General features: G+C 38.5%; 1 protein-coding gene across 8 annotated transcripts in view; it reads left to right on the forward strand.

Annotated features, from left to right (window-relative positions):
• Window positions 1–26,370, forward strand: part of LOC117568181 (uncharacterized) — a 62,757-nt gene extending 36,387 nt beyond the window's left edge. For 2 of the 8 annotated variants that reach the window (XM_034248624.2, XM_034248617.2), the window contains exons 4-21: window positions 10,429–10,520; window positions 15,094–15,161; window positions 15,262–15,397; window positions 16,868–16,939; window positions 16,996–17,140; window positions 17,198–17,253; window positions 17,312–17,551; window positions 17,851–19,095; window positions 19,199–20,251; window positions 20,312–20,904; window positions 20,961–21,074; window positions 21,133–21,251; window positions 21,343–21,456; window positions 22,341–22,411; window positions 22,473–23,224; window positions 23,286–23,360; window positions 23,610–23,726; window positions 23,785–26,370. In XM_034248624.2, coding sequence (XP_034104515.2) covers window positions 10,429–10,520; window positions 15,094–15,161; window positions 15,262–15,397; window positions 16,868–16,939; window positions 16,996–17,140; window positions 17,198–17,253; window positions 17,312–17,551; window positions 17,851–19,095; window positions 19,199–20,251; window positions 20,312–20,904; window positions 20,961–21,074; window positions 21,133–21,251; window positions 21,343–21,456; window positions 22,341–22,411; window positions 22,473–23,224; window positions 23,286–23,360; window positions 23,610–23,726; window positions 23,785–23,827 — 5,105 coding nt within the window. In that variant the 3' untranslated portion in view covers window positions 23,828–26,370. Of the gene's footprint in view, window positions 1–10,428; window positions 10,521–15,093; window positions 15,162–15,261; window positions 15,398–16,867; window positions 16,940–16,995; window positions 17,141–17,197; window positions 17,254–17,311; window positions 17,552–17,850; window positions 19,096–19,198; window positions 20,252–20,311; window positions 20,905–20,960; window positions 21,075–21,132; window positions 21,252–21,342; window positions 21,457–22,340; window positions 22,412–22,472; window positions 23,225–23,285; window positions 23,361–23,459; window positions 23,488–23,609; window positions 23,727–23,784 lie in introns of all 8 variants that reach the window. The other 6 variants (XM_034248620.2, XM_034248621.2, XM_034248618.2 and 3 more) reach the window with 6 other exon arrangements.
• The last annotated feature ends 1,333 nt before the right edge of the window (window positions 26,371–27,703 follow it).

Consider the following 27,703-nt stretch of genomic DNA (forward strand, 5'->3'; position numbering starts at 1 on the left):
TGTCTTCCTTGTCTTTTGTTGCACATTGAAATATGTCAGCAATTGTGCAATGCTTTTTGTAAATGTGAGTGTGTGTGTGTGTGTGCTGGGACCATTGTCACATTAGATTTTGTTGCTGCCCGGCGGCAGCTTAACTTTATTATTTTAACTTAACGGCATTTTAAGTGTTTTTTATGCAACAACAAAGCTGTATCGCCATGTGTGTGTGTGTGCTCGTAGGTGCGAGTTAACATTTCATGCAGCTGAGAAACGGTTATGTGTCCACAACAACAACAGCAACAAACAGCAGCCATAATAAATGTCGTGCCTCGTTTATGAGCAGCTTCATTATGCGCGTTTTGTAGCATACTTTTCAGCGCCCCAGCTCGCTGCCTCACTCGCTCCCTCTCTCATTCACTTCTTCGCAACTCCCTCTTCATCTACTCTCCTCCCTCGTTTCGAGTCCACTTTACATGTTACGCCCCTGCTGTTGCTTCGTCACTTGGGCACGCTAAAACTTTGTAACCAAAGTGCGTCAATGAAAAACCAACAAGTGTGCAATGTGTGTGTGTGTGCGTTTGCTTGTATGTATATGAGTCTGGGTGTGAGTGTATTAGTTGTCTTTAACTGCCACTGTTGCTGGTGTTGTTCTTGTTACAGTTGTTTGCTGTGCCAGTCAATTTTATTGTCTTTGGCATGCCATTGTTGTGACTACTGCCCGCCAGGCGCGCCTCCAACTCCGACTCTGACTCCGACTCTTGCTCTCTATATTGTGTGGCGACCTCAATGTCACTTCTCTCTCCCCCTTCTGTCATTCAAGTGGCCGCAAAAGCGTGCAGAACAGTTTTGCGTAAGGCAAACAAACTTGATAAACTTGAGTCATCTTCAAGCATAAATAGACTCGCATTTGAATTTCTTTAGCAGATTCAGTTGCCCATTAGATTGTTAAATATAGAAAAATTCGTAAGTAAATTAATTGATTTACAAACTGTTTTCTTTGAGTTGAAATTTTGTATAGTCACTGAAAAAGTTGTTCGAATATTTAAAACTATTTCTACCATATTAGAACATATTTACACACACAATTTATGTATGGTCAATAAATAAATAGTAAATATAGTCTGAAGGCCTTTGTAGCTCTGGCTCATCTAATTGCAATAAGGAAATGTATTCTTTATTTCAATAAAATAACAATAATAACAATTAGTAAAGTGTATTAGAAGTTTGATAATGGAAAATTCTGCTTTTAGCAGCAGTCTTTCTATTTCGATAGTATCGAAAATGCTATCTATCGAGCTAATTTGATCAAAATTGCGCATGAATTATGTTTGTTTAAAAATAATATTATGCATTGTTTAAAATAAAACCAAGTATATTTCACGTTATCGAAAGAAGAACGTTCCAAAACGAACTATGATCGAAATCGAACGAATGAGCGGGATGAACGATGAACAATGTTGTGATCAAAATCAAACAAATGAATCGAAGAATCTAGATAACTCATTCAAAATAAACAAGCAGACTTATTCAGTAAATTGAACGATGTTTACACACCTCTAGTATGAAGCACTTAAAAGTCGAATTCTAAACGAATTATCAAACTTATTCACAAATTTTCACTGCATTTCAATGTACACACGAAATATAAATATTTCTTTTTATGTAGAGTACAATTTAGTAAAGTGTGGTATAAGTTTGATTACATTAAATTCTTTCAACGCTTTCGTATATTATTGTAGCCAATGATGGTCAAGTTTCTAACGAACGTGCAGACTAAATTTCTATTCAAATAGTTTTGATTTAATGCAAAACTTGTTGTCGAATTGTCTGCTATAGTCGAGCAGACTCTGTTGCAATATCGATTGAGTTGCTTAAAGTTGAAATGCATTAGAGTTGCAGTTGACAGTTGACAGTTGGCTCACTGGGAACTGTTGTTGTTGTTGGGCGGAGTGTTGAGTTCAAGCTCGGGCAGTTTATAAATGTATAAGCCACAATGTCAGGAGACCAAAGAGCTATCCAAACTGTAAATCTCAAGTCAAGGAAAAGTGTGAAAAGGCAATAAAAAAAAAAAAAAAAAAAAAAAAACAGAAAAAACGGAAAAGAAAAACAGAAAGTCGCAAGTTGACAAAATTTTAATAAGGCACTTTGCTGGCCGCCTTTTGCATGCCAAACGAAGCGGTTGCCAGCTGCCACAAGGACTCGCCAAAGAGTGAGTGAGAGCGAGCGGTTGATAGAAAGAGAGAGCGAGTCACATACTGACCATCGACGGAAGGGCAATAAAAAATTCAAAACGCTCACATACGGATTTGTCAAAGATCACGTACTCAATAAATATTGCCCACAGTTGGCTACACTTTGGATTGGACTCAAGCCTCTGACATTTGCCAACTTTTACGATTGTGTGCGCGTGTGTGAGCGAGTGTGTGTGTGTGTGTGTGTGTTCAAGTGTGTGTTCCGTGTAGTATTTGGGCCTTTAATTTTGGCTCAGTTATTGCCTTGGACAGCTGTGGGCGTTGGCTTTGATGTGCGCCTATTAATTTCCAGTTTGCAGCGGCAATTCAATTAGTTGGGCTACCAAATACATCCCGTCCTTTCACTGCATATCCTGCTGATCCTGTCTCGCTACGAGTGTGTGTGTGAGTGCACTTTTGCTGGGTTTACGTGGCACGTAATATATTTGCTCATATTACTAAAAGCTACATAAATCGTGCGGGCTTTAAGCGAGCTGCAATTTATAGGCGACATCCAGCGGAACGCTTCATTCACATTCAACAAACATTTTAAAGTGCGCTCTTGTGCCTTTAAGGATGTGCCAGGATATGTTGCGAGGTGAGTGATGTGAGAGATGTGTGTATGCTGGGCCTTGTTGTTTAGCCTGATCGATGGCCAAATGGTGACAAAATGCAAGGCCTATGCCTGGGGCATGTTTACAAGCCAACTATGTGCTACGTGCCACACACCAAGTGTGGCAGATAGAGTCGAGCCGAGCCGAGGCGAGGCGAGTCCTTTATGTGCAATGAACGTTCGTTCATTTGGCTTGCAGCGCTGCTGCAAAAGTCGAAAAGTGTTTGCCAACGCAAAATTCCAAGCAATTAAATCACTTTGATGCTAATTTGGATTAATATGTTGTTGTCCCTGGCAATTTGTTGCCGTTCAACATTGCTCCTCTCCTCCCTTATTTCACCCTCGAGTCTCTCTTTCAGGCTGAAAGGCTTGTTGGCCAGGTGTTTCGATTAGAGTGCACGCAAATAGATTTATTGAACAATGCGCTACTAAACGATGCCCACACTTTGCATCCCAGCTCCGATGTATTCGTTTATTTTTGTTGCATTGCCAGCCGTAGGCAGTGTGTGTGTGTGTGTGTGTGTGTTGTGCTTGCTGCGTTATTTATTTGGCTTATCGGCTGCAACGCCTAAAATTGTGCTACATTTGTCGTTTGTCGGTTAGACAAACACTTTTTGTATGTGTGCACATTCCCCACACACATTCTCGCCCACTCCAAATCCAAATTCACCCTTTCCCAAACCGAATATCATTCGCCTCCTTGTTCAGTCTATGTCTTTATTAGCTTACAACCATATTAATTTTGTTAGATAAATATTAGTTTTAATACCCGTGCCGTCCATAAGCTAAACTGTTGTTTAACAGCCTAAACAGATTTGTATTGATTTAACGGCTTTGTAGTACATGTTTTGTAAAAGATTTAATGGGATTTTGTGGTCGATTTTTACTACAAATTTTGGACAGCTTTAATGCATTGAGAACCTTTTTGAAAAATATAATAAATTAATAAAGATTTAAGTTTAAATTTCATTAGAATTTGAGGTAAATTTTTACCACAAATTTGCGAGATCATTTAATGTATTTAGAATCTTCTTAAATGAGATCATAAGATAAATTTCAATTTCTTGAGATTTTGTAGTAATTTCTACTACAAATTTGTGAGAACTTTTAATGTATTCAGAATATTCTTAATTATTTTGTAGTAAATTTCTATTATACATTTTGGAGTACTTTTTATGTTATTTTCAATGAGTGAATGAGTGATCGAGATATTTAAATCAATTAAGTTGCAGAGTCTTTGATTGTATAATAAATTTAGTTAGTTATTTTTTATATATCGTATGTCAAAACTATATTCTATCTTTTTTTTTAGCAAACTACATATCGAAAAGATTCCCTACACATATTTCCCACTTAATTTCAACCCATTTTTGGTACAAGTATCGCAAAGTCAATCATGCCGAGTGCTGCAAGCTAGCATTGCTTATTAGTTTTTGGGCATTTAGATTAATTTGCTTTCGTGTCGGGCAATTTGGGTTTTTATGCATTTTTAATGGAGAACAGTTTTGGTCGTTTCCATGTGTTTTTCCTCGCGCTAATTTCATGGCACTTTAAATGTTTAATTTACAATTTATGTAAAGCACACACACCCGTCACCCAAAACAGACAAACACACATACAAACACACACGGTGGTTTGTAGTTTGCTGCCGGGCAAACAAAATTCGTAACGTATTTATGAGGACTTGATAAATACTAGCATTAAAATAAATTACAGCTTTCGCTGCTAAACCACTGAAAAAATATATATTTATATATGTATTTACATAAATATTACGTATACGTATGTGTGCGAAAAAAAAACTATGAAAAAATGTATTTAAAATATACAAAGAGGCGGAAGAACAACCTGCGGTGGCATTTGCTTATACAAACTTCTCATGCAAAGGTGCCCAAAAAAAAAGGAAACGTATGTGCTCGTAAAAAAAATCGCATGTTTGTTGTGCCGAAATTCAGCGGCTGCATATTAATATAATTTGCAGGCTGATACCGCACTCTCCCCGTTGCTTCTATTATGAACCGAATCGTAAGACAGCAAAGTCAAAAGTTTGCAAAGTGCATTACAATCTATTATTTTTTTTGTATGCCAAAGGTAGATAAATTATTAGGCATATGTTTCATGGAGTGGAGTTAGGCAGAAAAAAGCCAAATATTTACTTAATATACAGCCAAGGGCTTAGTAGCTTGGGGTATATATATTTATACCTTTTGAATAAAGGGTATAACTACAGCATATATCATTCCTGCAAAATTTGGTTGGGTTCAGAAAAAAATTGTAGAAGTCATTCAAGAAATAATTTTGGTAGACAAAGAATGGCTGCTGTAGTCGGTTCTTAGTTTGCAGGTTGTCAATCTGATACCTCTTGGATTCTACGGTATATTTTTAATGAAATAGTATATCTATATACCAAGCCAAGTTTTCGGTATATATTTGTATTATTTGCAATAATTATTAGGTGTATTTTCAAAGAAATTTTGTATGGGAAAAGATGGCTGCCGCAGTCGGGTTTGGTATCTTTTGTATTCTGCGGTATATTTTTAACTATTACGTTATATAGATATACAAATGAAGATGTACGGATTATTTATATATTATTTGGTATAATAATTAGGTATATTTAGATATTTTTTTGAAGTATTGCTAAGATATATTTTGAGAATAATACAGCACAGTGTTGCTTTTATTGACTAAGGGTAGCGGGTATATCACAGTGGAGCATACTTGACTGAAGTTTTTACTTATTTTTTTTTGAGTCTTCCTTCTGCCGTTGTGCATATGAAAATCATTTAGCAAATGTGAAATTTTTGCACAGATTTACAACTTTGGCCGCTAGCAAAAGCGAAAAACAAATGAAATGAGCACGTAATTGCATTGGACCCATAGACTAGACCGGGCCTAGGAAAAGTGAGAGAGAGAAAGCGAGTGAGAGAGAGAGAGAGAATGAGAGTGAGAAGGAGCGACTTGATTCCGTCTTTGACTTGAACGTTGCACGTTGCTCATACGACGCGATGACAATGCTGCTGCTGCTGCTCCGTTCGTCGTCATAAATGTGAATAATTTATTACATTTGAGCAGCTTTTGTTTTGGCTCCGGCCTTTGTTCTATGCCATTTCGGTTAGAAATTCATTAATAGCACTTTTATGACTTGGGAGACGGAGTTCAAGTCGCAACAAACTTTACTGTTGTTGTTGTTGCTGTGTTTGTTGCATTTTTATGTTAATCGTCGTTGGCCTGCCCTTTGGTGTGACTTGTGCTGTTTCATTTGCCTCATTCCCCAGGCTATTCCTTACCGTCAGGCCAAATGGTGCTGCACAATATTTTTACAAAAATTGCATAGTCCTGGTTGTCGTAGTTGTTGTTGTTGTTGTTGCTGTTGCTGTTATTACTAATTATTGTTTGGCTTAGTTGCTGACACGCTTATTTGTTGTTATGTGTCTTTTAATTGCTGTTTTCTGCCACACAAAATATGCAAAACTCGCCGAGTGAGAAATGGTTTCTTGTAATGCAAACCACAAGCTTGCAGTCAGTCAAACAGACTGAAAAGAGAGACAGAGATATAGAGAGTGAGATAGCTATTGCAACAGCCAAAATACTATGAATACAAAGTCGACTCGACTCGACTGACAAACTAAAGGCTACATGATTTTTATCAGCCGCAACGCGGCGTCTCCACAGATCTATATATACACGTTTTAATGTGTATGTTTGTTTGTGTATAAATCATGTCCCATACATCTGTCATAAGTAGTTTGTGGTAAATTTATGGAAAAGTTTACTTTCAGATTTTTGAGATAAACTAAGCGCGATGTGAACTATGCGAGATTCTTGCTACTTATATGCAGAGAAGAGTTGATTTCTTTTTTTGTATATAGTCAACAGTCAACTTTTTATAAAAAGAGTTGTGTATCTCGTTATATTTTAAAAACATTTATCGATAATAATAGAATTTCAAATATATTTTATCTCCAACATATTTTATTTTTACAAACACCAGGCCTAACTTTTACTACGCATATAATGCTGATCTCTTAAAATCTCTTTATTATTACTTATTATGCTGGCAATAACGATTTCTTGAAATATCTTTATTATTACTTTATTTACTTAAGAAATGCTACACAAATTTTTCACATACTTATGTTTGCTTCCCTCGATGTGTAATTCGCATTTATTATCGCCGCTAAAATACTTTAGTGCTCATTCGACAATGACGTCTGTGCTTTATCGCTGAACTTTTGTTTATTTATTATACTTTGTTTTCGCATCGTTTTTCCATTTTAGGACGTCATGCTTTTTATCTTGCCAAGTGTGCTTAGCAACGTCATGAACTAAACTTCTTCAAGGCGAAACATAGAGATACTTAAGTTTGTTGAGGTGATTTTTTTTGCTTTGGTGTGTTTATTAGCTGTTTCCCATTCGAAGAGCGGTGGCAGCAACTGCAGTTTTTCTTTCACTTTTGTAGTGCAATGTGTGGTTAGTGTTTCGTCGGCCTGTTTTCGCAGACAGTTTCAGTTTTAATGGCTTTTAATTGTGCAAGGACAAGAGTGAATTCGAGTTCCTGTGACATTCCCTAAACAAAAGTAATTTCACACTCGCTGACTTTGGCGACGGCGGCGGCGGCGTCGCGTCGTGCAAACAATTTTTGTCTTTGTATACTAGATTGTGATGCCATGGCCTCGCTCCCACCTTCACCCCCCTTTTGCCTGCTGCTGCTCATGCGTTTTTTATAGGCAGTGTCAGATATTTATTAGCCACAATTTGGCAGCCACAAATTGGCAGCTCAACCTGCGCGTCGCGTTACACGAAATCGTAAAACGAAAATTTATTATTTATGTTCAACTCTTTTGTGCTATTTGCGATGTCAATGTGCAATGTGCAGGCAGGATAAGCACCTGACCACCACCTGGCCACCATTTGTGCCCCTCGAGGGTCACAGTCCAAGCTCTTAAAGCGCCAAATTATGCGAGTCTTGTGCAAATTTTTGTGCCAAAGCGCATTTGTCACAATTAAGCAAAAGACTGAAAATTATGAGTGAGATGTTTCAGAGCAACGTAAACGCTATAACAATACCAAAATCCTTGCCACATAGAGGCTCGAACCGCGTTACGTTCGGGGCACGTTGATGTCGACGTCGTCGTCGACATGGCGCGCCTGGGACCAACCTCATGGCTGGCTGATGGCACCTGAGTTGGACTCTCTTTTGGTTTTGTTTCTTTTACTTGGTTTTTTGGCAGTGATTCCGGCTTGCCACGCCCAGTCCCACGTCAGTCTATTATATGACGTCGACGTCGACGTCAGTTTTGAGCGTCTGCCATGAAATATGCAAAGCGCAGTTAAAAAAACTTTTTATTTGTATTAATCAAACAGAGTTTTTCTTTCTTTCTGCTGCCGCTGTCGCTTCACAGTTTTTGACATTCTTTTTTCGTTAATTTTTTTTTTCTTTTGCCACAACACAATGGCAGCGAGCTGCATAATAAAATTTACTCCGCTTGCAAAGGGTCGCTCTCTGTGATTGTTTCGGCATTTCGCGTCGACAATTATCGCTGGCGGAGTTTTTAAAGTCGCAGTTGAAAGCTGTAAGCTGTAAGCTGAAACTCAAGGCGATACTCACATGACAAATTAGTTGAGCAATAAAACTTGAGTGTGCTATCAAACTAAAAATATCGCCATCAATTACAAAACTATATGCCTCACTCTACAGTCGCGAGTCTTTCTCAGTGTGTGTGTGTTTGTGTGTGCTATATAAAAAGGCCATAAAGAACGCGAACGACAAAACGACAACAAGCAACGTCTAGGACAACGACGACAACACATTTGCCCTGGGCAACTACATCATCAACTATAGAGCACGAGCGACATCAGTGGCGGCCACCTCAATATGCGGGCCCCACGCACTCTGTCTGTTACCCCAACTTCAACTGGCCATCATACCCCTGTCTCTGCCCCTGCCCCTGTTCCTCTTCTGCTACACGTGCTGTACACCCTTTTGGCCCTCTTGTGCCATTTGCAATTTGGCAACACTTTTGGTTACGCGGCGTTTGCTGGGGGATTCAAACAGTTTGAGCACTTTATATAAATTGTACAATACTTTTTTTTATGACCCTTAAGAGTGCATTCTATTTACCAGTTACCAGTTAGCAGTTAGCAGTTACTAGCTACAAGCGTATCGCTCTTTTGATATATTCGTTTAGTTCGCTGAGTAGTACTTACTCTCTTTCTGCTTTCCGATTGAATGTGTCGCCTTGCGATGTGTGCGACTTTATTACACATTTTTGCTAAATTACACTTTGGCCGCTAGTTTATTTCGATAGTCATTTGTATAAGCACACACAAAAGCTCTTGTTTGTTGTTCGCATACCCTGGAAACGAGGCTGCAAAGCGGCATAATGGTGTTGAAAAATGAAATATATTGAGGTGCACAAAGTCTTAAGAAAGTTCACTTAATATGCACACAAATAGCTGAAAAGTTATTGAGCATAAATAAATGAAAATAGAAATATTTATGTGATTATTGCATTTAAAATTCATAAGAATATTTGAGTAGAGTTTCATAAGTATATAATTCTTTCTGGCTCGAAAAGTTTTTTTTATTGATTTGGAATCTTAGGAATATTTAAAGATTTGCTCATTTTAAGCTTTGAATAACTTACATAATTTATATTAAAATAGGAAAATTAGGAAAATGGCATTTAACATTTTTTAAAGATATTTGAATACAATGATAAAAAATATAAAATTAAATAGGATAATGTCTTTGGAATATTCAAACATTGAACATTTTAAGCATTGAAAAACTTACTAAACTTAAATAAAAATTGGAAAATTTCTGTGCTAATTGCTTTTAAAATTGTTTAAGAAATTTTGAGTACAATTTTATTATGTTTTGTTTTAACTACAAGATGTGAAAAGTTTGTTATCGATATTAACTTCAAAACTCAACAATCTCCTTTAGCTATAATACTCTTAATTTAATGGGTGTCTTCTAGCTGCCAGCCTTAACTCGTTGCTGTTTATGCTGCCACTGTGGTAGTTGCGTGGCATTTTAATAAGCCAAAGTTAAAGCCAAGTTCGATTCGGTTTTGTCAATTCAGTTGCAAGCGTCATTAAGTGCGCCGTGTAATTATTCAATGACTAGCAAAGTTTTAAGCTGACTGCGTTTCGTTTGATTCTTTTTTCGGGTTTGGGAGGGCAACACGCATTTGGCTAGAATGCATTTTGTTGGAGCAGCCAAAAGTTGCACGGTGATAAATGATATGACAAGAACTCTCGACCCGTCGTCGTCGTCGTCGCCGTCTTGGGATCTCGTTATTAAGTTGACATTTAAATTCTATAAATCATTTTTAGCTGATTTACATTTTTGTCGCATTTACGTGTGCCACGACAGCTGCACCTGTTGGCCAGCCAACAGCCAACATAACTTAGAAGGGAGGAGTTGGTCAGTAGCGGAATGGGGAAGGGGGGGATAGTATATGCAAAATTGATGGTGCAATTACATTATGCAACAGGGTCTTAGGATCCACTATTTCGATTTGAACAACAATATTTTTACTTACACTTTCGTTGCATTTGCTGCGTTTTCCTTTTTTTCCCTCTCCTTACTTTTAGATGGCGAACCTATCAAACTGCCCGACAATTTGGAGAGCCTGCCAAGAGCCGACAGTTTTCCATCGCAGCGCCATCGTTGGAATACAAATGAGGTCAGTTTGCATACAAACATTCTGTTTATATATTTACTACTTGTTTATACTTGTTGTCGTTGTTGTTTATCTTTCTCTATTTGCATTTGATTGCACATAAAAATGTCGAAAATGAAAGCTCAAAAGAAATGTGACTTAAAATGGGGGGAAGAAAGAAAGACAGTTGTGAACACAGTTGAAGAGCGACAGCGATTTACGGTCTCGAGGCAGGCGGAGCTGCACTTGACAGGCGGATGAGCCTGCCAGTCGTAGGCTGGACACTTTGACAGCTTCAAGGAGTTGTCTTGCCTTTCGTTCCCAGTTTTTTCTTTAGCAGATTAATAAGATGGCTCGATAGCCGGTTGGCTTTCTGGCTGGCTGTCTGCCTGGTTTATTAGGAGTGGTCGCGACTAGGAAGTTTTTTATGCGTCACAAACTATAATACAAATACAAATTGTTGTCTCTCACCCCTTTTCCTTTTGGGTGTCCTGTTTAAAGGACATGGCCAGCACAGCGCACGTACGCGACCCACCAAAGTTCAGTTTTGTATTTACAATAAAACTTTGCGCTTAAAAAAGTTACAACAAAAATACAACAGCGAATGCCTTTTGGCCAACTCGACTGTGTTGGCTTGTTGCTTTTGTTGTTGCTGTTGCTGTTTTACTTGTGAATTAAACGAAACCGCAAATATTCATTTGGACAGTTGTAAAGTTTTCCAACGGAGGCTGGGCAACTCCTAGAGAAGCAGAGAGGGAGAGCTGTTGGGGAACTTGCATTCAGTAAGCGACATTTTACACACTCACACGACAAGTTGACTAAATTAAAAGCAAGCGAAGAGTAAAAAAAAAAAAATGCACAATAAATTATAATATTGCTAAGAGCGAAGTTCAAATGCTCTGCTGGTAAATACAAAACATTTTAAGGCAGTGGTAAAAGTCTAATTTGATCACATTTTAAATGAATAATAGAATTTGACTTGAGGTGAAATTTAAAGCATTTATCAGATGCAAATTTTATCATATTCAAAGTGAATGTTAGAATTTGAATGAAGAATTCTAAATTGAGAAATTTATGTAGAAATAAATTCTAAAAGTATTAGAATTTAAATTGAGATAAAATTGAAAACACTTATTAGAGTGTAATTGTTTCGTATTTAAAATAAATATGAGAATTTGGATAAATTTTTAAAGAATTTAGTTGGATCACAGAATTTTGTAACCTAAATCGAGAATTTTTGGCATTCTTTAGACTTATGTTCTTAGTTGTAAGAATTTGTTCTTTGGTCTTACATTTAGATATTTATCTTTTTTCAGTGACTTAAACTTCAATTGTGATAAAATTTAAAAGTTTTTTATTTTAATGCATTTGAACTGAATATTGTAATTTGAATTGAAGTAAATTTTTAATCATATTCGTATTACAGATCATGTTATACAGATGGCATGAGATACAATAAAAAATATGTTTATTGTTGTTAAAGAATGATATTATTTATATTTATTGATTTTATTTTCTCTTAACTAACACTTCAAGGGTTCACAATTGATGATAGTTATTTTGTTTAGAATTTATTTCCTGAGACACTGATTGATTGTAGTGTTTAGTTTAAATTAAATAATTTTGGGAATATTAAATATAACTACAGATTTCTAGATCGTGATATAGAGTATATATTTAGTTTGCTTACTTTCACCCTGGCTACTTTCTGCTTTTCTCGTTTTGCTCGCTGCTCCCCACGTAAAGTAGTACTTACATCGCATATACAGGAGTATAATCACAATATGAAGCACCGTGCCACAGTTTATTAATATAAAGTTTTATAAGTAAAACAGCGGAGGCACAACACACGAAGGCAGGCGGGTGAGGAGAGAAAGAGAGGTAGAGAGATCTAGGGAGTGGGATGGGGATGTCGGACGGACACTGCATCAGCATGGCAAAAATTACAAAATGTAACCGTGTTCGGGGCATAAATAAAATTACGCACGCTTATTTTAGTCTGCTTACAGGACGATGGCTTCAGGGCAGAGCAATGATGTGGGGAAGCAGTTGAAGAAGGGGTAGAGGAGGAGCTGTACTGGACGCTGGCCATTAAATGGCCGCTTGACTGTGGCTTTAACCACACAGTTTTAATTTGGCATTTAAGCAGTATGCCGAGGTTTGGCCCCAAATGCATAAAGCAACTGCAAAATGATGCGAGCTTGCCCAGCAGCAGAGCTCATACATATATGGTAGTAGTACTATATGGTAGTACTCCCCTCTAGAACCTCCTCCAAAAGTGCGGTTAAAAACGATGCAACTGAAAAATCAAAAAGTTAAATTGATAATGAGACGCAGCCCATTGCGGGCTTTGTTCAAGTTTTAAATTGCGCTGTTTGTGACACGCTGACTACACTCTAATTGTTTTGTGGCAAAGCGCACATAACTCTCAGTTAGCATACAGATATCTGATGATGTATTCCTAGCGTTATTTCCGGGTGCGATGTGTCTTACGCATGTGTGTTCAAAATGATTGAGAACTCTGAGAAATGCGAAATGCGCTGAGGTGCGCATAAATTTTTAATGCGTCGTTCGCGCAGCTTCTTCTCGTGGTATGTGCCTAGAATTCATCATAAAATAAAGAAAAGCGTTGCTGCTGCTGATGATGCTGGGCACAAAAATGCTTTTGGGGCATGCATAAATAAGCAAAAGCAATGCCAACCGAAAGTCAAAGGCAATTTGGCCAAAATGCAAACGTTTGCCACTTGACAAACACGCGCCTGTGATTTCCAAAGCCATCTTCAGTTTAAACAGAGAGAAATTATTGGTATGTTGCGCGTATTCCACTTATAAGAATAGTGATATTAAAAATATAAACTACTGGGTACGAGAAATAAAATAAAAATAAAAATTGATTTGGGAACGTTCAAAAACTAAAAAAAATTGATTTGGGAACATTGAAAGATTAGGTTTGAGATAAAAATATTTAATTGAAAGAAAACACATTTTAGTTTTATTTCGAATGTTTTATTATTATTATATATATGTATTTATTTAAATTTAACTTATCGTGTGCTAGTTTAACGTACATAAATATTTTATATCAATCAGTTTGAATCAAATTTCTTGAATCTTAACTTGAATTCAATTTATATTGTTTTTGTTTTTTGTTTGACAATATTCAATATATTGTTATTGGTTAATTTACTAAAATTATTTGCATTAAGAAGTATTATTTATTTTAATTATCTAGTGTTATAAGTATGTGTTACACAAGTTTAGCAAAACTTTTGGAATCAGCTTCTAAATTTTGTATTGAAAGTCAGCATCTTGTTTTTCTCGCTGTGTAGAACTCAGTTCCAGTTGCTGGTCTAAGCCACCCAAGTCCATCTGCCCAAGAGTCGTGTGTGCATACAATTTTTATGACACTCGCAAATGTTGCGATTTTCTGACATATGAAATTGTTGCTGCTGCACATCGCCAATGGGTCGGGACGAGTCGACTAGAGTTGAGTTGAGTTGAGTCTATCGAGTCGTGGCTAGGGGCGTCGCCAGCTGTGCGCCACTCGCTCTTCAGTTGTTGACGGCACAGATGAATGGGCTGCTGCTTGAGTTAAGGAGTGTATGAGAATGTGTGTTTGCGTGTGTGTGTGTGTGGCTACTTACATTATTCATGCAACGTCAAGGCTGGCAAAACAAATTGATAACTTTATCGGCAAAACATGCAATGAAAATGCCAAATGGGCATCCAGCAGAGATGCTCTCGTCTCACATCTTCCCCATCTCTTAGGAGTTTGAAGACTGCCTGTTGTGTGATTTGCATTTGAATGTCGCTTCAAAACTCCTCGCTCCTCAGTCTATCTCGCTCGCTAGTCACTGTGTTTATCATGCAAACGCATTTCAAGTATGCACACAAAATGCTCCCTCGACCCCTGAGGTCAGGTGTCAACTTGCTAGCGACACCTGTAAATTGTGGTCAACACAACTGCTGCTCTTGTCCGCTGTTGTCCGGCTTCCTGTCGCTGCTGCGGTCAAATGAAAATTTCTAAAATACCTTGTCCTTTGTTTTATGCGCAAAAAGAAAAACAAACGAGAGGAAAACAAAAGATAAAATTTTGCCGGACACTGTGCAGGAAATGCCGCGAGTGCCTTGGCCAGCAAAATGGTCGCAAGTCGGAAATTGTTAGCACGTTAGTTAAGTTGGTTAACGCTTGGCTTGCCGTTGGTTCTATTGAAATTGTTGTCGTCGCTTTAAAATTGGTAAACACACGTGACTTACTGATTAGACAAAGTGAAGGACGCTTGCAGATTAAACAGTTGAATCACAGCGACATAAAAAAAAGATCTCTTTATTTTTAATTGTGAATATTGTATGCTCTTTAACTGAATTAGGAAATATCATTATATATATTACATTAACATTTGTTTTTGATAAAAATTGTGTGTTTAATGAATAATTACTAGTTAAAATTGTATATCAGCAAGTTTACCTAAGGTTTATCTAAACTTCCTTTACTTACAAGTATAGAATTACTCTTAACAAAATATTGAATATACTCGCTGTTAAAGTAAATGCAAATGCTTGATTATATAAATATTTGTTTTGTGAAATATTTCAGGAAATCGCAGCGATTCTTATCAGCTTTGATAAGCATAGCGAATGGCAATCAAAAGAAGTCAAAACAAGGTGAGTCACTTCAGGAGGTCTGGCACGTTGTTGCCCCCAATTTACATACAACGCAATAAACATCAACTTTCATCTCTTCTTTTTCGCATCTCGTGATTAGACCGAAGAGCGGCTCCCTGCTGCTCTACTCCAGAAAAAAGGTGCGCTACAGACGCGATGGCTACTGCTGGAAGAAGCGTAAGGATGGCAAGACGACACGCGAGGATCACATGAAACTGAAAGTACAAGGCACTGAGGTAAGAAATTTGCCTCCTGCTGGGCAATTAGTCAATTAGCTGGCTACTTGAGTTGGTCAAAAGGCGTCCGCGTATATTGGCCAAAAAGGAAACTGGACAAATGCGGAAGTCAAAGCTTAAGCTTAGCTGCTTTTTGCTTTCTTCTTGAGGGTTGTTCAGTGTTGGCTCACACATTTATTTCCCCTTCACTTCTGTACTTTCCATTGTGAGTTATGATTTTCCGCCGGATATCTACGGAAACTAAGTTTTCTTTTTCGATTTTTTTTGTTTCTATACTTGCTCTTGGCTCTTGTCTGTACTTCTTGCCCCCTTCAGGGTGTTTGTTTGTCTGCTAATGAAATAAGCTCTGCCAAGGGTTAAGCGTATTTATAATGTCTGAAGTCTGTCTTTCCGTCAGTCATATCCCCTTTATCCATGGTTCTCTGCTGCCATTATGGAAGCATAAAAACAGTTGGCAATTTCACGCCAATTTTTTCTGTTTTTCTCTTGGGGCAATTTCTGTGTGATAGACTGACATAAAAAGTTAAAAAGGGGTATTTTAAGTTGAAGCAAACTATGTAACATGCAGAGAAAACGTTGTTCTGCTTTCACTCTTGTAACAACAGTTGAAAATGTTGTAAAGGAATGAACGGCTAATTAAATCTTTCTAAGAAGGGCTTCGGTTGCATGCAAGCAGTGCAAGTAATGAGTATCGATGCACTGCTTTCTGTCCAATGCGTGGACAACTGCTTGCTTACATACCTGATCACAGGGTGTTTCACAGTCGCGCCACTCACAACTGCAACTCTCTCGCATATGTTTTTAATTTTTATTTTAATACGCTGCTTGCATTTCTTTTTCGAGTAATCGTATCTATTTTTTTCACTTTGCACCAAAGACAAGTAGCTGGTCGAGATTTATGCACTTGGCATACACAGCATGGGGCTTCCTGACGGTCTCTCTATGTGTCGTGTCTCTCTGTCCGACTGTCTGCTTACACGATAACTAATATTTATAAACGTTGAAACACTTCAACGTTGAAATGTCAGTGCAAAAAAAAGAATGAAAAAAAAAACACTAACACTAAAACAACAGCAACATGAAAAAGTCAGCGGCATATCGTCCAAAGACGGCGGCCAACAAATTTATCAGCGAAACCGGCAAAAGAAATGCGCAGCAAGAAAAAAAAAAAAGAAAACATCGTGGAACAACAAGCAAAGATGTTGCATAACTCAAACTACAGTGGCAACAAAAGAAAAAGGGTTTGATTCTTGGCACTTGCCATGCGAGAAGTCAAGATTTGCTTTTTTTCCTGATTTTCCTTTGCTTCCTCTGGTGGCGCCCCCTGGCGTGGGTGTCTAGTAATTTAATTTAAGCATTGTTGTTTGGATTTTTTATGTCTTCCAATTAAATGAAAACGCGTATCCATCGATAGAACTTTATCTATATGTTTTTTATGCGCTTGTTTGTGTATTTTTTCGTTCTCCACAGTGCATCTATGGTTGTTATGTACACTCTGCCATATTGCCCACATTTCATCGCAGATGTTACTGGCTATTACAGGTGAGGAAGGCTAGGTGATTTCGGAGTTTCCCAACTAACATTGTTCTACATTCCAGAATCCAGACATTGTTTTGGTGCATTATCTGAATGTGCCGTATCCGGATGATAATAAAATGGCCGTGATTGCGCCAAGCATAACGCTCTGGGGCGACAAAAAGGAGTGGACCAAAGAGGAGCTGGTCAGCCAGCTGAAGCCTATGTGTAAGTTTAACTTGCTTCTAAATCTAAGATTTTCCGTTTAACATGAACCTTGCTCAGTGTCCACAGTGAATTCGGATGAGGACTCTGACTCGGGCAACGATATAGAAATATCGGTAGGTAGCTTATACTTATCTATTACAGCAGCTGCTACATCACATTTATTCTATATAGACGGCTGAGACTGTGGAGTCTATTGTATGCCAGTTGATGGAGAAACAGCGTCTGTCGCGACAGGCAGCTCTAGTCAAGCAACTGGATTGCGGTTGTGGCGATGCAGCCTGTGCCGATGGCAAGACCTGCACGCATCCTGTCATGCGTCGCACGGGCATCGTCAAGTCGGTGTCCGAGAAGCGACCCAGCGATGGTTACAGTGCTGTCAATGGCACGCCTAATGTGGTTGTGGCCAGCAAGGTGAGTAAGCAACCAACAACAGACTAATTTTTTTGGATGTCCGTTCGCTTGAACATAAATGGGACAATCAAGACAGGCGATGTATGATATATAGTTTTGTAAGGAACTTACTATTATATCTATATAATAATATAATATAAACAGCATCAATATGAAGTACAATTTAGCTATGTGGTTTCTAACAATGTACATTAAGAATTGTTTTGGTAGTTAATTTCACTCAGTCGAGCCCTTTGCTTGGCTCTATTGGGAATGCAATCTTCCTTGGTGCTGCAATCTTAAGTTTTGTTTTCTTGCAGCTTTATTCGCGCTGGTCGGAGCGGCATCGGCAGCGAGAGGCGGCCTTGCATATGGAGAATTCCCACGCGCAGTTCCACAATGCCACGCAGCAGTTGCCGCAGGAGTCGGCGATCAAATTCCAAATCATTCCGCAACAGCAGCAGCAGCAACAACAGGGAGACGGCAGTAACTATCAGCAGCAATATCGTGGTGCTAATCAGATGTTGGCCACAAGAAGCAATCTGATAATACAGCAGCAGCAGCAGCAACAACAACAACAACAACAGCAACAGCAGCAGCAACATCAGCAATATCAACAGCAGCAGCAGCAACAACAACACTTGAACTTACAACGCTTTGTGGCCAGTCATAATCAGAGCAATCAAAGTCATAATCAGAATAGCAATAGCAACAACAATAATTCAGCACATTTAAATCATCGCCTGCAAATTGCCAATACAACAATCACAGCAACAACACGAGAGGCGGTCGCAACAGCAGCAGCAACAATAACAACAACAACAGCAGCCGCAGCAACCACCTCAAATGTCATGGATACGGAACTAATTGAAAACCAAAGCCAGCACCTGACCACAAATGCAAATAACAATAATAAAATCAGCCTCAACAACAATAACAATTGCAACAGCAGCAGCAGTAAGCAATTAACAGCAGCAGCAACAACAACAAATACAACAGCAGCAGCAGCGGCATCTCAAACAAACAACGATTTAAATGTCGTAAATAATAATGGACACAACAACAACAGCAGCAATAACTTTATATACAATCAGCAGCAGCAGCATGCGAGTGCTACCAGCAATAGCAGTAGTAGCAGCAACAATAACAACAACCAGCATTATTATAAATTGCAACAGACAACAACAACTACAGCAGCAGCAGCCACCCTCAGCAACAACAATCAACCCCCAGTTGAGGCAATGTGCATGTCACCAGAGCATCACAGCAGCAGCGTGGGTAGCAGCAGCAGCAGTATCAGCAATAACAATAACAACAACAGCAGCAATAGCAATAGCAACAGCAATCTGTTGAGAGAAACAACGTCTTCCGCTGGCAACACCCCTTCCACGTCGGCAACAACATCCACCTCGAGTTCCTTACAGTCGATTATCGATGGCAATCAGCAGCAACAAATTGCAACGACAACAGCAGCAACAACAACATCCACAACAACAGGAGCAGGAGCAGTAGCAGCAACAGCAGCAAATTGTGATAATTTAATGAGCGCCAATGCCTTGGCAGAGGTGAGTGATGAGTGTTTAATGGATGTATGTTTGTGTGTGGTTAAGCCACAAGTCGACTGCATTTATTGTATTTATGTTGATTAAATTCTGATCTACTTGACAGCTGGAGTTGGGTGAGCAAGCGGCAAGGAGCTACAACAACAGCAACGACAACAGCGTCAACAATCAGGCCACAACGGCCCCCATCCATAATGGTTGTGCAAACTACAGTGCTTCCAGTGATAATAGTAGCCAAATTAGTGCCAGCGATGACAGCAGCTATGGCGCCAACAGCAACAGCAACACCAACAACAACAACAATCAGAATAATCAGAGCAATAACAACGAGGAGGAAGCACACACGGAAACGATGAGCTTCTTCAATGAAACGCTGGATCTCTCGCATGAGGACATACAGCGCACTCTCATTGCCAACATGCCGTACAGCAATGCCACAGCAACAACAGCTACAGCAACTGCAACATCAACAACAACAGCAGCAGCTGCAGTAGCAACATCAGCAGTTAGCAATGAACTCAACGGCGAAATAATTGATGCAGCTAAGCAACAGCAGACAATCAGCGTAGAGTCGCCACAGGGCGAGGATGAAGACACCGCCGATGTCTTTGCCAACTTGGATGCCTTCGACATGCTCGTAGAGTTCCCAGAACTCGATCTGGATGACAAGCAGGCGCTGAATAACACGGCACTCGAACAGGAGCACAGTCATGGTCACAACTTGCATGCCACGACATCACACTATCTCGACTCAACGCATTCGCAAGCACAACGAAAGCTGCTCAACATTTGTGACTTTAGTCCCGAGTGGTCGTACACTGAGGGCGGCGTCAAGGTGCTAGTTGCAGGTCCCTGGACCAGTGATGGTGGCTGCTACACAGTGCTCTTTGATGCTCAACCGGTGCCAACGGTGCTGGTGCAAGAAGGAGTGCTGCGCTGCTATTGTCCTGCCCATGAGGCAGGTCTAGTCACTCTTCAAGTGGCCTGCGGCGGTTTTCTAGTCTCCAATTCGGCAATGTTCGAGTACAAGCTGTCGTTGCTGGCCGATGCACCGTTTGATGCCAGCAGCTCTAACGATTGTCTGTACAAGTTTACGCTGCTGAATCGCCTCTCGACCATCGACGAGAAGTTGCAACTGAAAGTAGAGAATGAGCTGGCAGTAAGTGTTAAAAAGTGCCTTCTATGATTGAGGAATATATTTTTTCCTTTTTCGCCGCAGACTGATCAGACAGCTCTTTATCTGGAGCCCAACTTTGAGGAGAAGCTGGTGGCTTATTGTCATCGTCTGATGAAGCACGCCTGGAACACGCCGAGCACCGCGGCCAGCTGGAGCGTCGGCCTGCGTGGCATGACGCTGCTGCATTTGGCCGCCGCTCTGGGTTATGCCAAGCTGGTGGCAGCCATGCTCAATTGGCGTGCCGAGAATCCACATATCATACTCGAAACCGAGTTGGATGCACTCAGTCAGGATGTGCATGGTTTTACACCGCTCGCTTGGGCGTGTGTGCGTGGCCACTTGGAGTGCACGCTTCTGCTGTACAAATGGAATCACAATGCGCTGAAGATCAAGACGCAGGCACAGCAAACGCCACTGGATCTGGCCAACCTCAAGGGACACAAGCAGCTGTTGTCGCAACTGTGTCGCCTGGAGAAGGAGCGTTGCCGTAAGCCACATCCACGCGGTGGTCTGGCCAATCTGTCCATGAACTTGCCCATTGAGTCACCTAGCGAGGAATCAGGCTACAGTGCTTACGAGCTGGAGCTGCAGCGTCGCCACGATGGCGTCTTCCTGAGGCCCATTGCCATGCACAGGTAAGCAGAGAAGTTGTTTGCTTTAAGCCTCTGTTTTATTTGTTGTTTTCCTGCAGCAATCAAAGTCCGCCGAACAACAGCAGTCGCTATGCAAAACGATCCTCCATTGACAGCGGTATTAATATGGACATGCGCAGCAAGTCTGGCAAACCTCTGCCTAGACTGCATGGGTTAGTGTTGAACTGAGATTGCAGCGCTTCAATTAGACTTATCTTAATCCCTTTCTAGTAACTTCGATTGCCACGATAACTACGCTTTGGGAGTGGATTCTCCGCTGGAATCGCTGTCAGCGGGTACCAATTGCTCTGGACTTTTGTCGCCGCTGCGCAAAATGGATTTTGCCTTATGTAAGTATTTAAAGCGGTTAAGCAAACCGTACGATTGCCATTTGTTGCCGATAAGTGCTTAAACAGCTCTCGCTAAATTCACCACAACCAGGCGAGGTATCCACGGGCGAGTCGAGTCCCATACACGACAAAGACATCATCGATTGCGATGACAATTCGACGAGCGTCACCGATGTTACCATTAACAATGAGCTCAACGATGTAGGTCAGTGACACACAAAATCCAATCAAAAATCACAGTCCTCCTGTGGCTCTCTACTGTGCTCTATATCGTAACCTCGTATATCGTATAAATATCTGTGTATAATATTGTAACTCGAGTGCGCATAACAAAATCTAATGCATATTGTGTATAGCTCTAACATAAAGTAATACGTTCTGGCTGTCTGTCAATGTTGTTGTTCGTTGCTCGCTGTTGTCGTTGTTGTTATTGCATAAATGTATTAAATTTACACACACTACCACACACACACACACACAGTCACCTCTATATTATGTAGACCTGTACATACAAAGCCGACGTTTAATCTAAACTAATATCTATGTAAATCTTTCTGTTTTCATGTTGATTTCTATTGCGCTGTATGTGCGTGTGTGTGTTTGAGTGTGAATGAGTATATGAATATGCAAATATATATATATATAGTATAGATATTCATATTCATATGCTAACCTAAGTGTTTTTATCGGTGTCCTCACAGCTTATCGATTAACATTAACAATTAACTCAGCCTAACTACATCAATTAACTAACTAACACGTCGCATAACGCTGTAAATATATTCCAAAATGTACTCTACTTTAATGTAAATACTATTTAATAAGTATATGTGTGTGTGTGTTTCGGGTACTCTAAACAGGCAAAAACCAAAACAAAACACTCAGCGAGGGCAGCTTGAAAAAGTATATTTGCAATGTTGATGAACTTTTTGAGCTGCCCTTGTTAGCTGATTAAACCAATGTGCTTGTCTCGATGTATATTAACTGTTCTTACTAACCACAGACCAGCATTCTGTAGACTCGTTGCTGTAATTGTTAACTTCATTTTTCGATTAGCTGTTTTCACTTGCAATTTTTCACTTTTTACAGGGGATTCGGATTCGGCCAAAGTGTTGACGCTAGCGGAGCACATTATTGCCGCTATGCCAGAGCGTATTAAGGTGAGTCAATGTCGATTATCGATTATCAACGAAAGGTACTAAATATTAATTTTCTATTTAGAACGAGGCGGATGAGATGATGGTCTTGGGCAGTCCTATGACTGAGCCTCTCACCTCGGAATCATCAGCATTGACTGACAGCTTCATGGATCCGCTGCTTGATTCACTGCCGAATACGCATTTTGACAGTGATTTCAGCTTTGATTTTCATGATCACAGCTATCGCTATCACGACGTTAGCACACCTTGCTCCAGCCTTAGTCCAGCGAGCTCGGGACCATTGCAATCGCCGGCCAGTTACTCGATACTGGGCACAGATCCGTCTGTCAGCTCACCAAGTCCGCCACCCTCGACCAAGCAGCTAACCGAGTTTCTGCATGCCTCCAGCATTTCGCAGTATCCATTCGAGGCGGACTTCTCCAAGCTAACGCTCACCGATACCGAGCAACGAGAACTCTACGAGGCGGCCAAGTGCATACAGAAAGCGTATCGTTCGTACAAGGGCCGGCAGAATAAGGAGCGCACAGCTGCCATTGTTATACAGAACTATTATCGTCGATACAAGCAGTATGCCTACTACCGACAGATGACGAATGCTGCTCTGGTTATCCAGCATGGCTATCGCTCGTATCGTCGCAACAAGCGCTTCAAGAAATCGCAGCATACGCCAAGTGGCTTGGGTACTAGCAGCGATCTTGGAAGCGTTAGCAGCAACTCGCAGTGTTTGTCCAGCTTCTACGATCACTACAAGCAGGATCAACAGAGCTCACAGCCCAGCACGCCCAAGGAGACGAGTCCGTCTGGTCCCTTGAAGTAAGTCTACATTCATTGGCAACTAATTAGAAATTCTATTCATGTCTTTTTTTTATTTCAGGCGCACCTATTCGCAGTCTACGCAAAATCAGGCTGCACGTAAAATACAACAGTTCATGAGACAATCACGTATCAAGTAAGTAGAGTAAACCATGATTAAGTTAGCTAACATAATGTAAGAAACTTAGTAGTGAGCGAAAAGAAATTATAAATATGAATTGATTTTCTATGCTAGCATTTGGGATAGCAACTTGACGAGCTTGGTAAGATGACGGTTGTGTTTCAGCAAGCAGTTTATTTTACTTTAGTTTTATTAATTTACATTTCAATTGAACCAATTATGAAATTACCTTTACTAATCAATGCAATCTTTCTATAACAACAGACTACAGAGAGAGCGAGCCGAAAAAGAGAAGCTGGTGCACCAACGCAGGGCGGAATACCTTCAAAACTTGCAGTATCAAGGGCAGCAGGAAATGTCAGTTTGTCATAGTGAAATTGGGTAAACACAATAAAAAATAATCCATGAAATATACTGAATTGAAATTTAATTTTATTAGCAGCAACAACAGTCTGCTGGATCAGATGCAACCCAATCAATGAGCGCAATTTGCAACTGAGTGAACTTTAACTTTAACCATAAGAACGAGATAAAACTATGTTCAATAAGAATTTATTAATAGCTTTAACAACTGAGTGAAACTTTCTACTTTCATAACAATTGTTTATTAAGACACACACCAGCACCTCTTGTAGTGGAACTTTGTTTCTTACTCCGTAATATATACATACATACAATATAGTACAGTATATACTTACTTCGATATATACAACAACAACATATATTATTATTATTATATTATACAGATATAGTAGCAAGATCTGCACTTTTATTCATTTGCATAACGAATTTTAACATATATATTATATATATGCATCTACTACTACTATACATACATAATACTTACGAAACTGATTCGATTCTTTTGAAAACGAAAACCAAAACCAAAAAAAAACAAAAACAAAAAAACTGAAATTTGAAATTAATTGAATTATAATTGCAATTGCGGCAAAACACTTTGTAATCATAGCATATGATTAGGTTATAGATTTTATATACTATATCTTCGCGATGAAGAAAGCGCTCCAAGCAGTTTATGAACTAGCAACTACTTTTCCATTTGTCAACTCAAAAGAACTTATTAACGAAGCCTTCGAAAACAAAAACACAACTTTTTAACTCCAAGTGTAGTGAAATATACGATAAAAATACTATTGTGAAACTCTATATACATATTATACCAATATATTATAGCCTCCCTACCACATACTTATAATATATAGTTACATTTGTATATAATTAGCTATAATTGAAACTTCTATCTAAATACTATAATTCTATGCTAGTCTATTTAATGGTATTATCAACTCAGCTCTGCGAACTAAGCTTGTTTCTAAAACAGCCCGTCAGCCTGTATCTATAATGGTATCTAAAGCATTAATTTTTTCGATTTCGATTTTATATAATACACCATATATATAGATAGTACAGTTATATGGTAGTACGATTAACTATTGACTATTTAACTACGCGAAAAACCTAAAGCTCAGCTCTAATGTCCAAATGTTGTTGTTGATTTCTAAAATCTGAGCCAGCGAAACAAAAACATATGTATATCATGTTAAAAACAATCCTAGTTAACTTTCTTTTTTATATATAATATATACAATATGAAAACCATCTAAGTACTAAAAAAAAATTCTACGCTAATTCGTTTAACACAAGTACTTAAATCCAAGTCTTGAACTTAATGTGACTTTGTAGTCTAGCAAATAAATATAGATAAATGAATGGAAATGAAATGAAATGAAAATGAAAATGATACGAAAGAAATCCCAAAATGCTTGCAGCAGAAAGCGTAATATAGCGATATATCGAACTAAATGTATTTAACAATTGTTCAAACTTTTAACTGGCCCGCTAAATGTAATAATAATAATACTAGTTAATATGCAGCGCCAGTCGGAACACGGAACATTTTTCAACTAAATGTAACAATACAAGAATTTTTGTAAATTATTTTTGTCCGTCCACATTGTTAGCTTTCATAACATAACAACGTAACAACTAAAAAGTAAAATGTAAACAAAACAAAGAAAAACAGAAATATATACATAATTATATACAAAAAAATAGTGAGAGCCACATTTTAAGTAGTCATAAAAAACAATTACTGGCAAATATTCTAACTGGTTCTGGACTTTGCAAACTCGGAACCTCAGACATTAAAGTACATACAATTTATATAGACATACCTCCACGCACGCCTCAAACATCAGACAAAACGAATAGTTCTCGATGATAAGCAACAATTACAAACAGAAAAACGAAAAATATATACATATATGAATAAAATTAAAACAATTTCACTCTTCTATGTAAAAGGTATTTCGATTTCGGGAAAGTTGGAATCAGTCGCATTCATTTTCAACTACTTATTACGCTTGTGCAAAACTGTGGCACATTTGTTGATGGCTGGAATGTAAGCCAAAATTTTAGATCTATTCGATTGTTAACTATTTAACTACTATTAACTATGTCTAAATTCATTTAAACTACTCTCTCTCTCTCACTTGACTTTAATTGCATTTTTACTTTCCCCTCTTCTTCTTTTTTCTATTGTAATCGACAAAAATATTATGTACTTATTGTATAAAACGAAACTAATCTGAAATGAAGACTAAAACGATTTCTCTACTTAATGACTTATAAGAATTGCAATCAATTTTAGGGCAATGCAAAGTGACGCTCTTTTGTTACTCGTTAGTCAAGAGTGTACAAAAAAAATCAGAAAAGATTTGCAATATTTGCACACACACACATAAATCTATATATATATTTAATATTACACACACACACTCTTACACTGACACACAGTCTTTGGCAGGCAGGCAGTCACCATACCTGAGTGTGCTTAAACTCTATATAGTCTAAACATAGAAGATGAAAAATGGCCAAAAGGCAAAGAAAAACTTAAAGTACCTTAAGCCAATTGGCACTAAAACTAAAAACTAAAATCTAATAAACAATTAAAATAAAAAATGCAAAAAAAAAAAACAACTATATACTATTATGAAATTATAACTATCGTAATTTAGTAAGATTTGTAAGTACGAGATGATCCAAAAGAAAAATAATATTTGAACTTTAATGATGAATTATGAAAAAAGCCCTTGCTAGTTTCTTAGTACTTCTTTTTCAACTGTTTTTAAGGCATGACTATAAACACTATAAAAACACAACACCAATTGTTGATATTCGATAAATTTTATACTTACAATTTATGATGAACATAGCTAAAGTAAAACGTAAATACTATATTTGATAGTCACATATCTGTTGGACGATTGGAGAACCTTTCAAAGTGCTATTCCTAAATGAAATGAAAACAATGTTGTATAACTCCTCCGCTCCAGAACTCTTACGAATGTCAAATGTAAAAAAATGAAACACCAAATATTAATTATGTTGTTCAATTCGATATGAATTTCGCACCAGACTTAGGAGATGAAACTGTTAACTCAACTTTTATGTCACATATACTAACCTAGCGTAACCTTTTTAAATATTATATTATATATACAAAATACCCTTACCTTACACGTACATATATAAAAAATGGAAATATTCAACATCAAGTATAAGCATATACAAGCGTACATATAACTATATATGTATATGTATGATCTTATATATATCTAAATTTAATTATACAAAATATAAAGAAAAGAACAGCAACAACAAGATGAATTAACGTTGTTAAATAAACGTATTACGTATTATATGAACGCTATATTGTAAAACGACTTTCCAGTTTATGTAAAATTGTAATTACATTCAATAAAGTTTAATTCAACACTTTAGTTGAACTGAATGCCTCGTCTCCAGTCTCTCAATTCTCGAGCACAGATCAATCAGTTCCGCATTCTTGGATTACACCAATATCTTGCGTTCTGTCACACCTACAATTAATAGCTGACCCAAACGAAGAACCAATTAGTAATCATTATGTCCAAACTGGCGCCAGCCATTATCGATTAAGCCTTTCACTTAGACCTCTTTCTCTTTCTTGGCCCTCGGCTATTTGTTACCCCTTATACTCCTATAGAGGTGAAAGTATGCGACGAGCACGCAACATGTGGTGATAAGAAAGAAGAAGGCTGCTCGCTCTACCTGCAACAACAGCTGCGCACAATTTTCTGTTTCCACTTAGGGCTCAATTAACACTCGAGCGTGGTTCTTGGTCGAGTTTAGATCTACAAATTCGATGGATGCATCCCTGCCGTCCGTTGTTTCACAATTATGAGCACAATGCAAAATGCCAATGCATTGGCAACGGCGCGTTAATGAAAATGCTCAACCTTTGGCTAGTGTAATTGGATGCTGTCGGACTGACGCCTAAAGCCTTCCTGTTTGTC

The sequence above is a fragment of the Drosophila albomicans genome, chromosome 3 (assembly GCF_009650485.2).
Source record: "Drosophila albomicans strain 15112-1751.03 chromosome 3, ASM965048v2, whole genome shotgun sequence".
In the NCBI taxonomy this organism is placed as follows: Eukaryota; Metazoa; Arthropoda; class Insecta; order Diptera; family Drosophilidae; genus Drosophila; species Drosophila albomicans.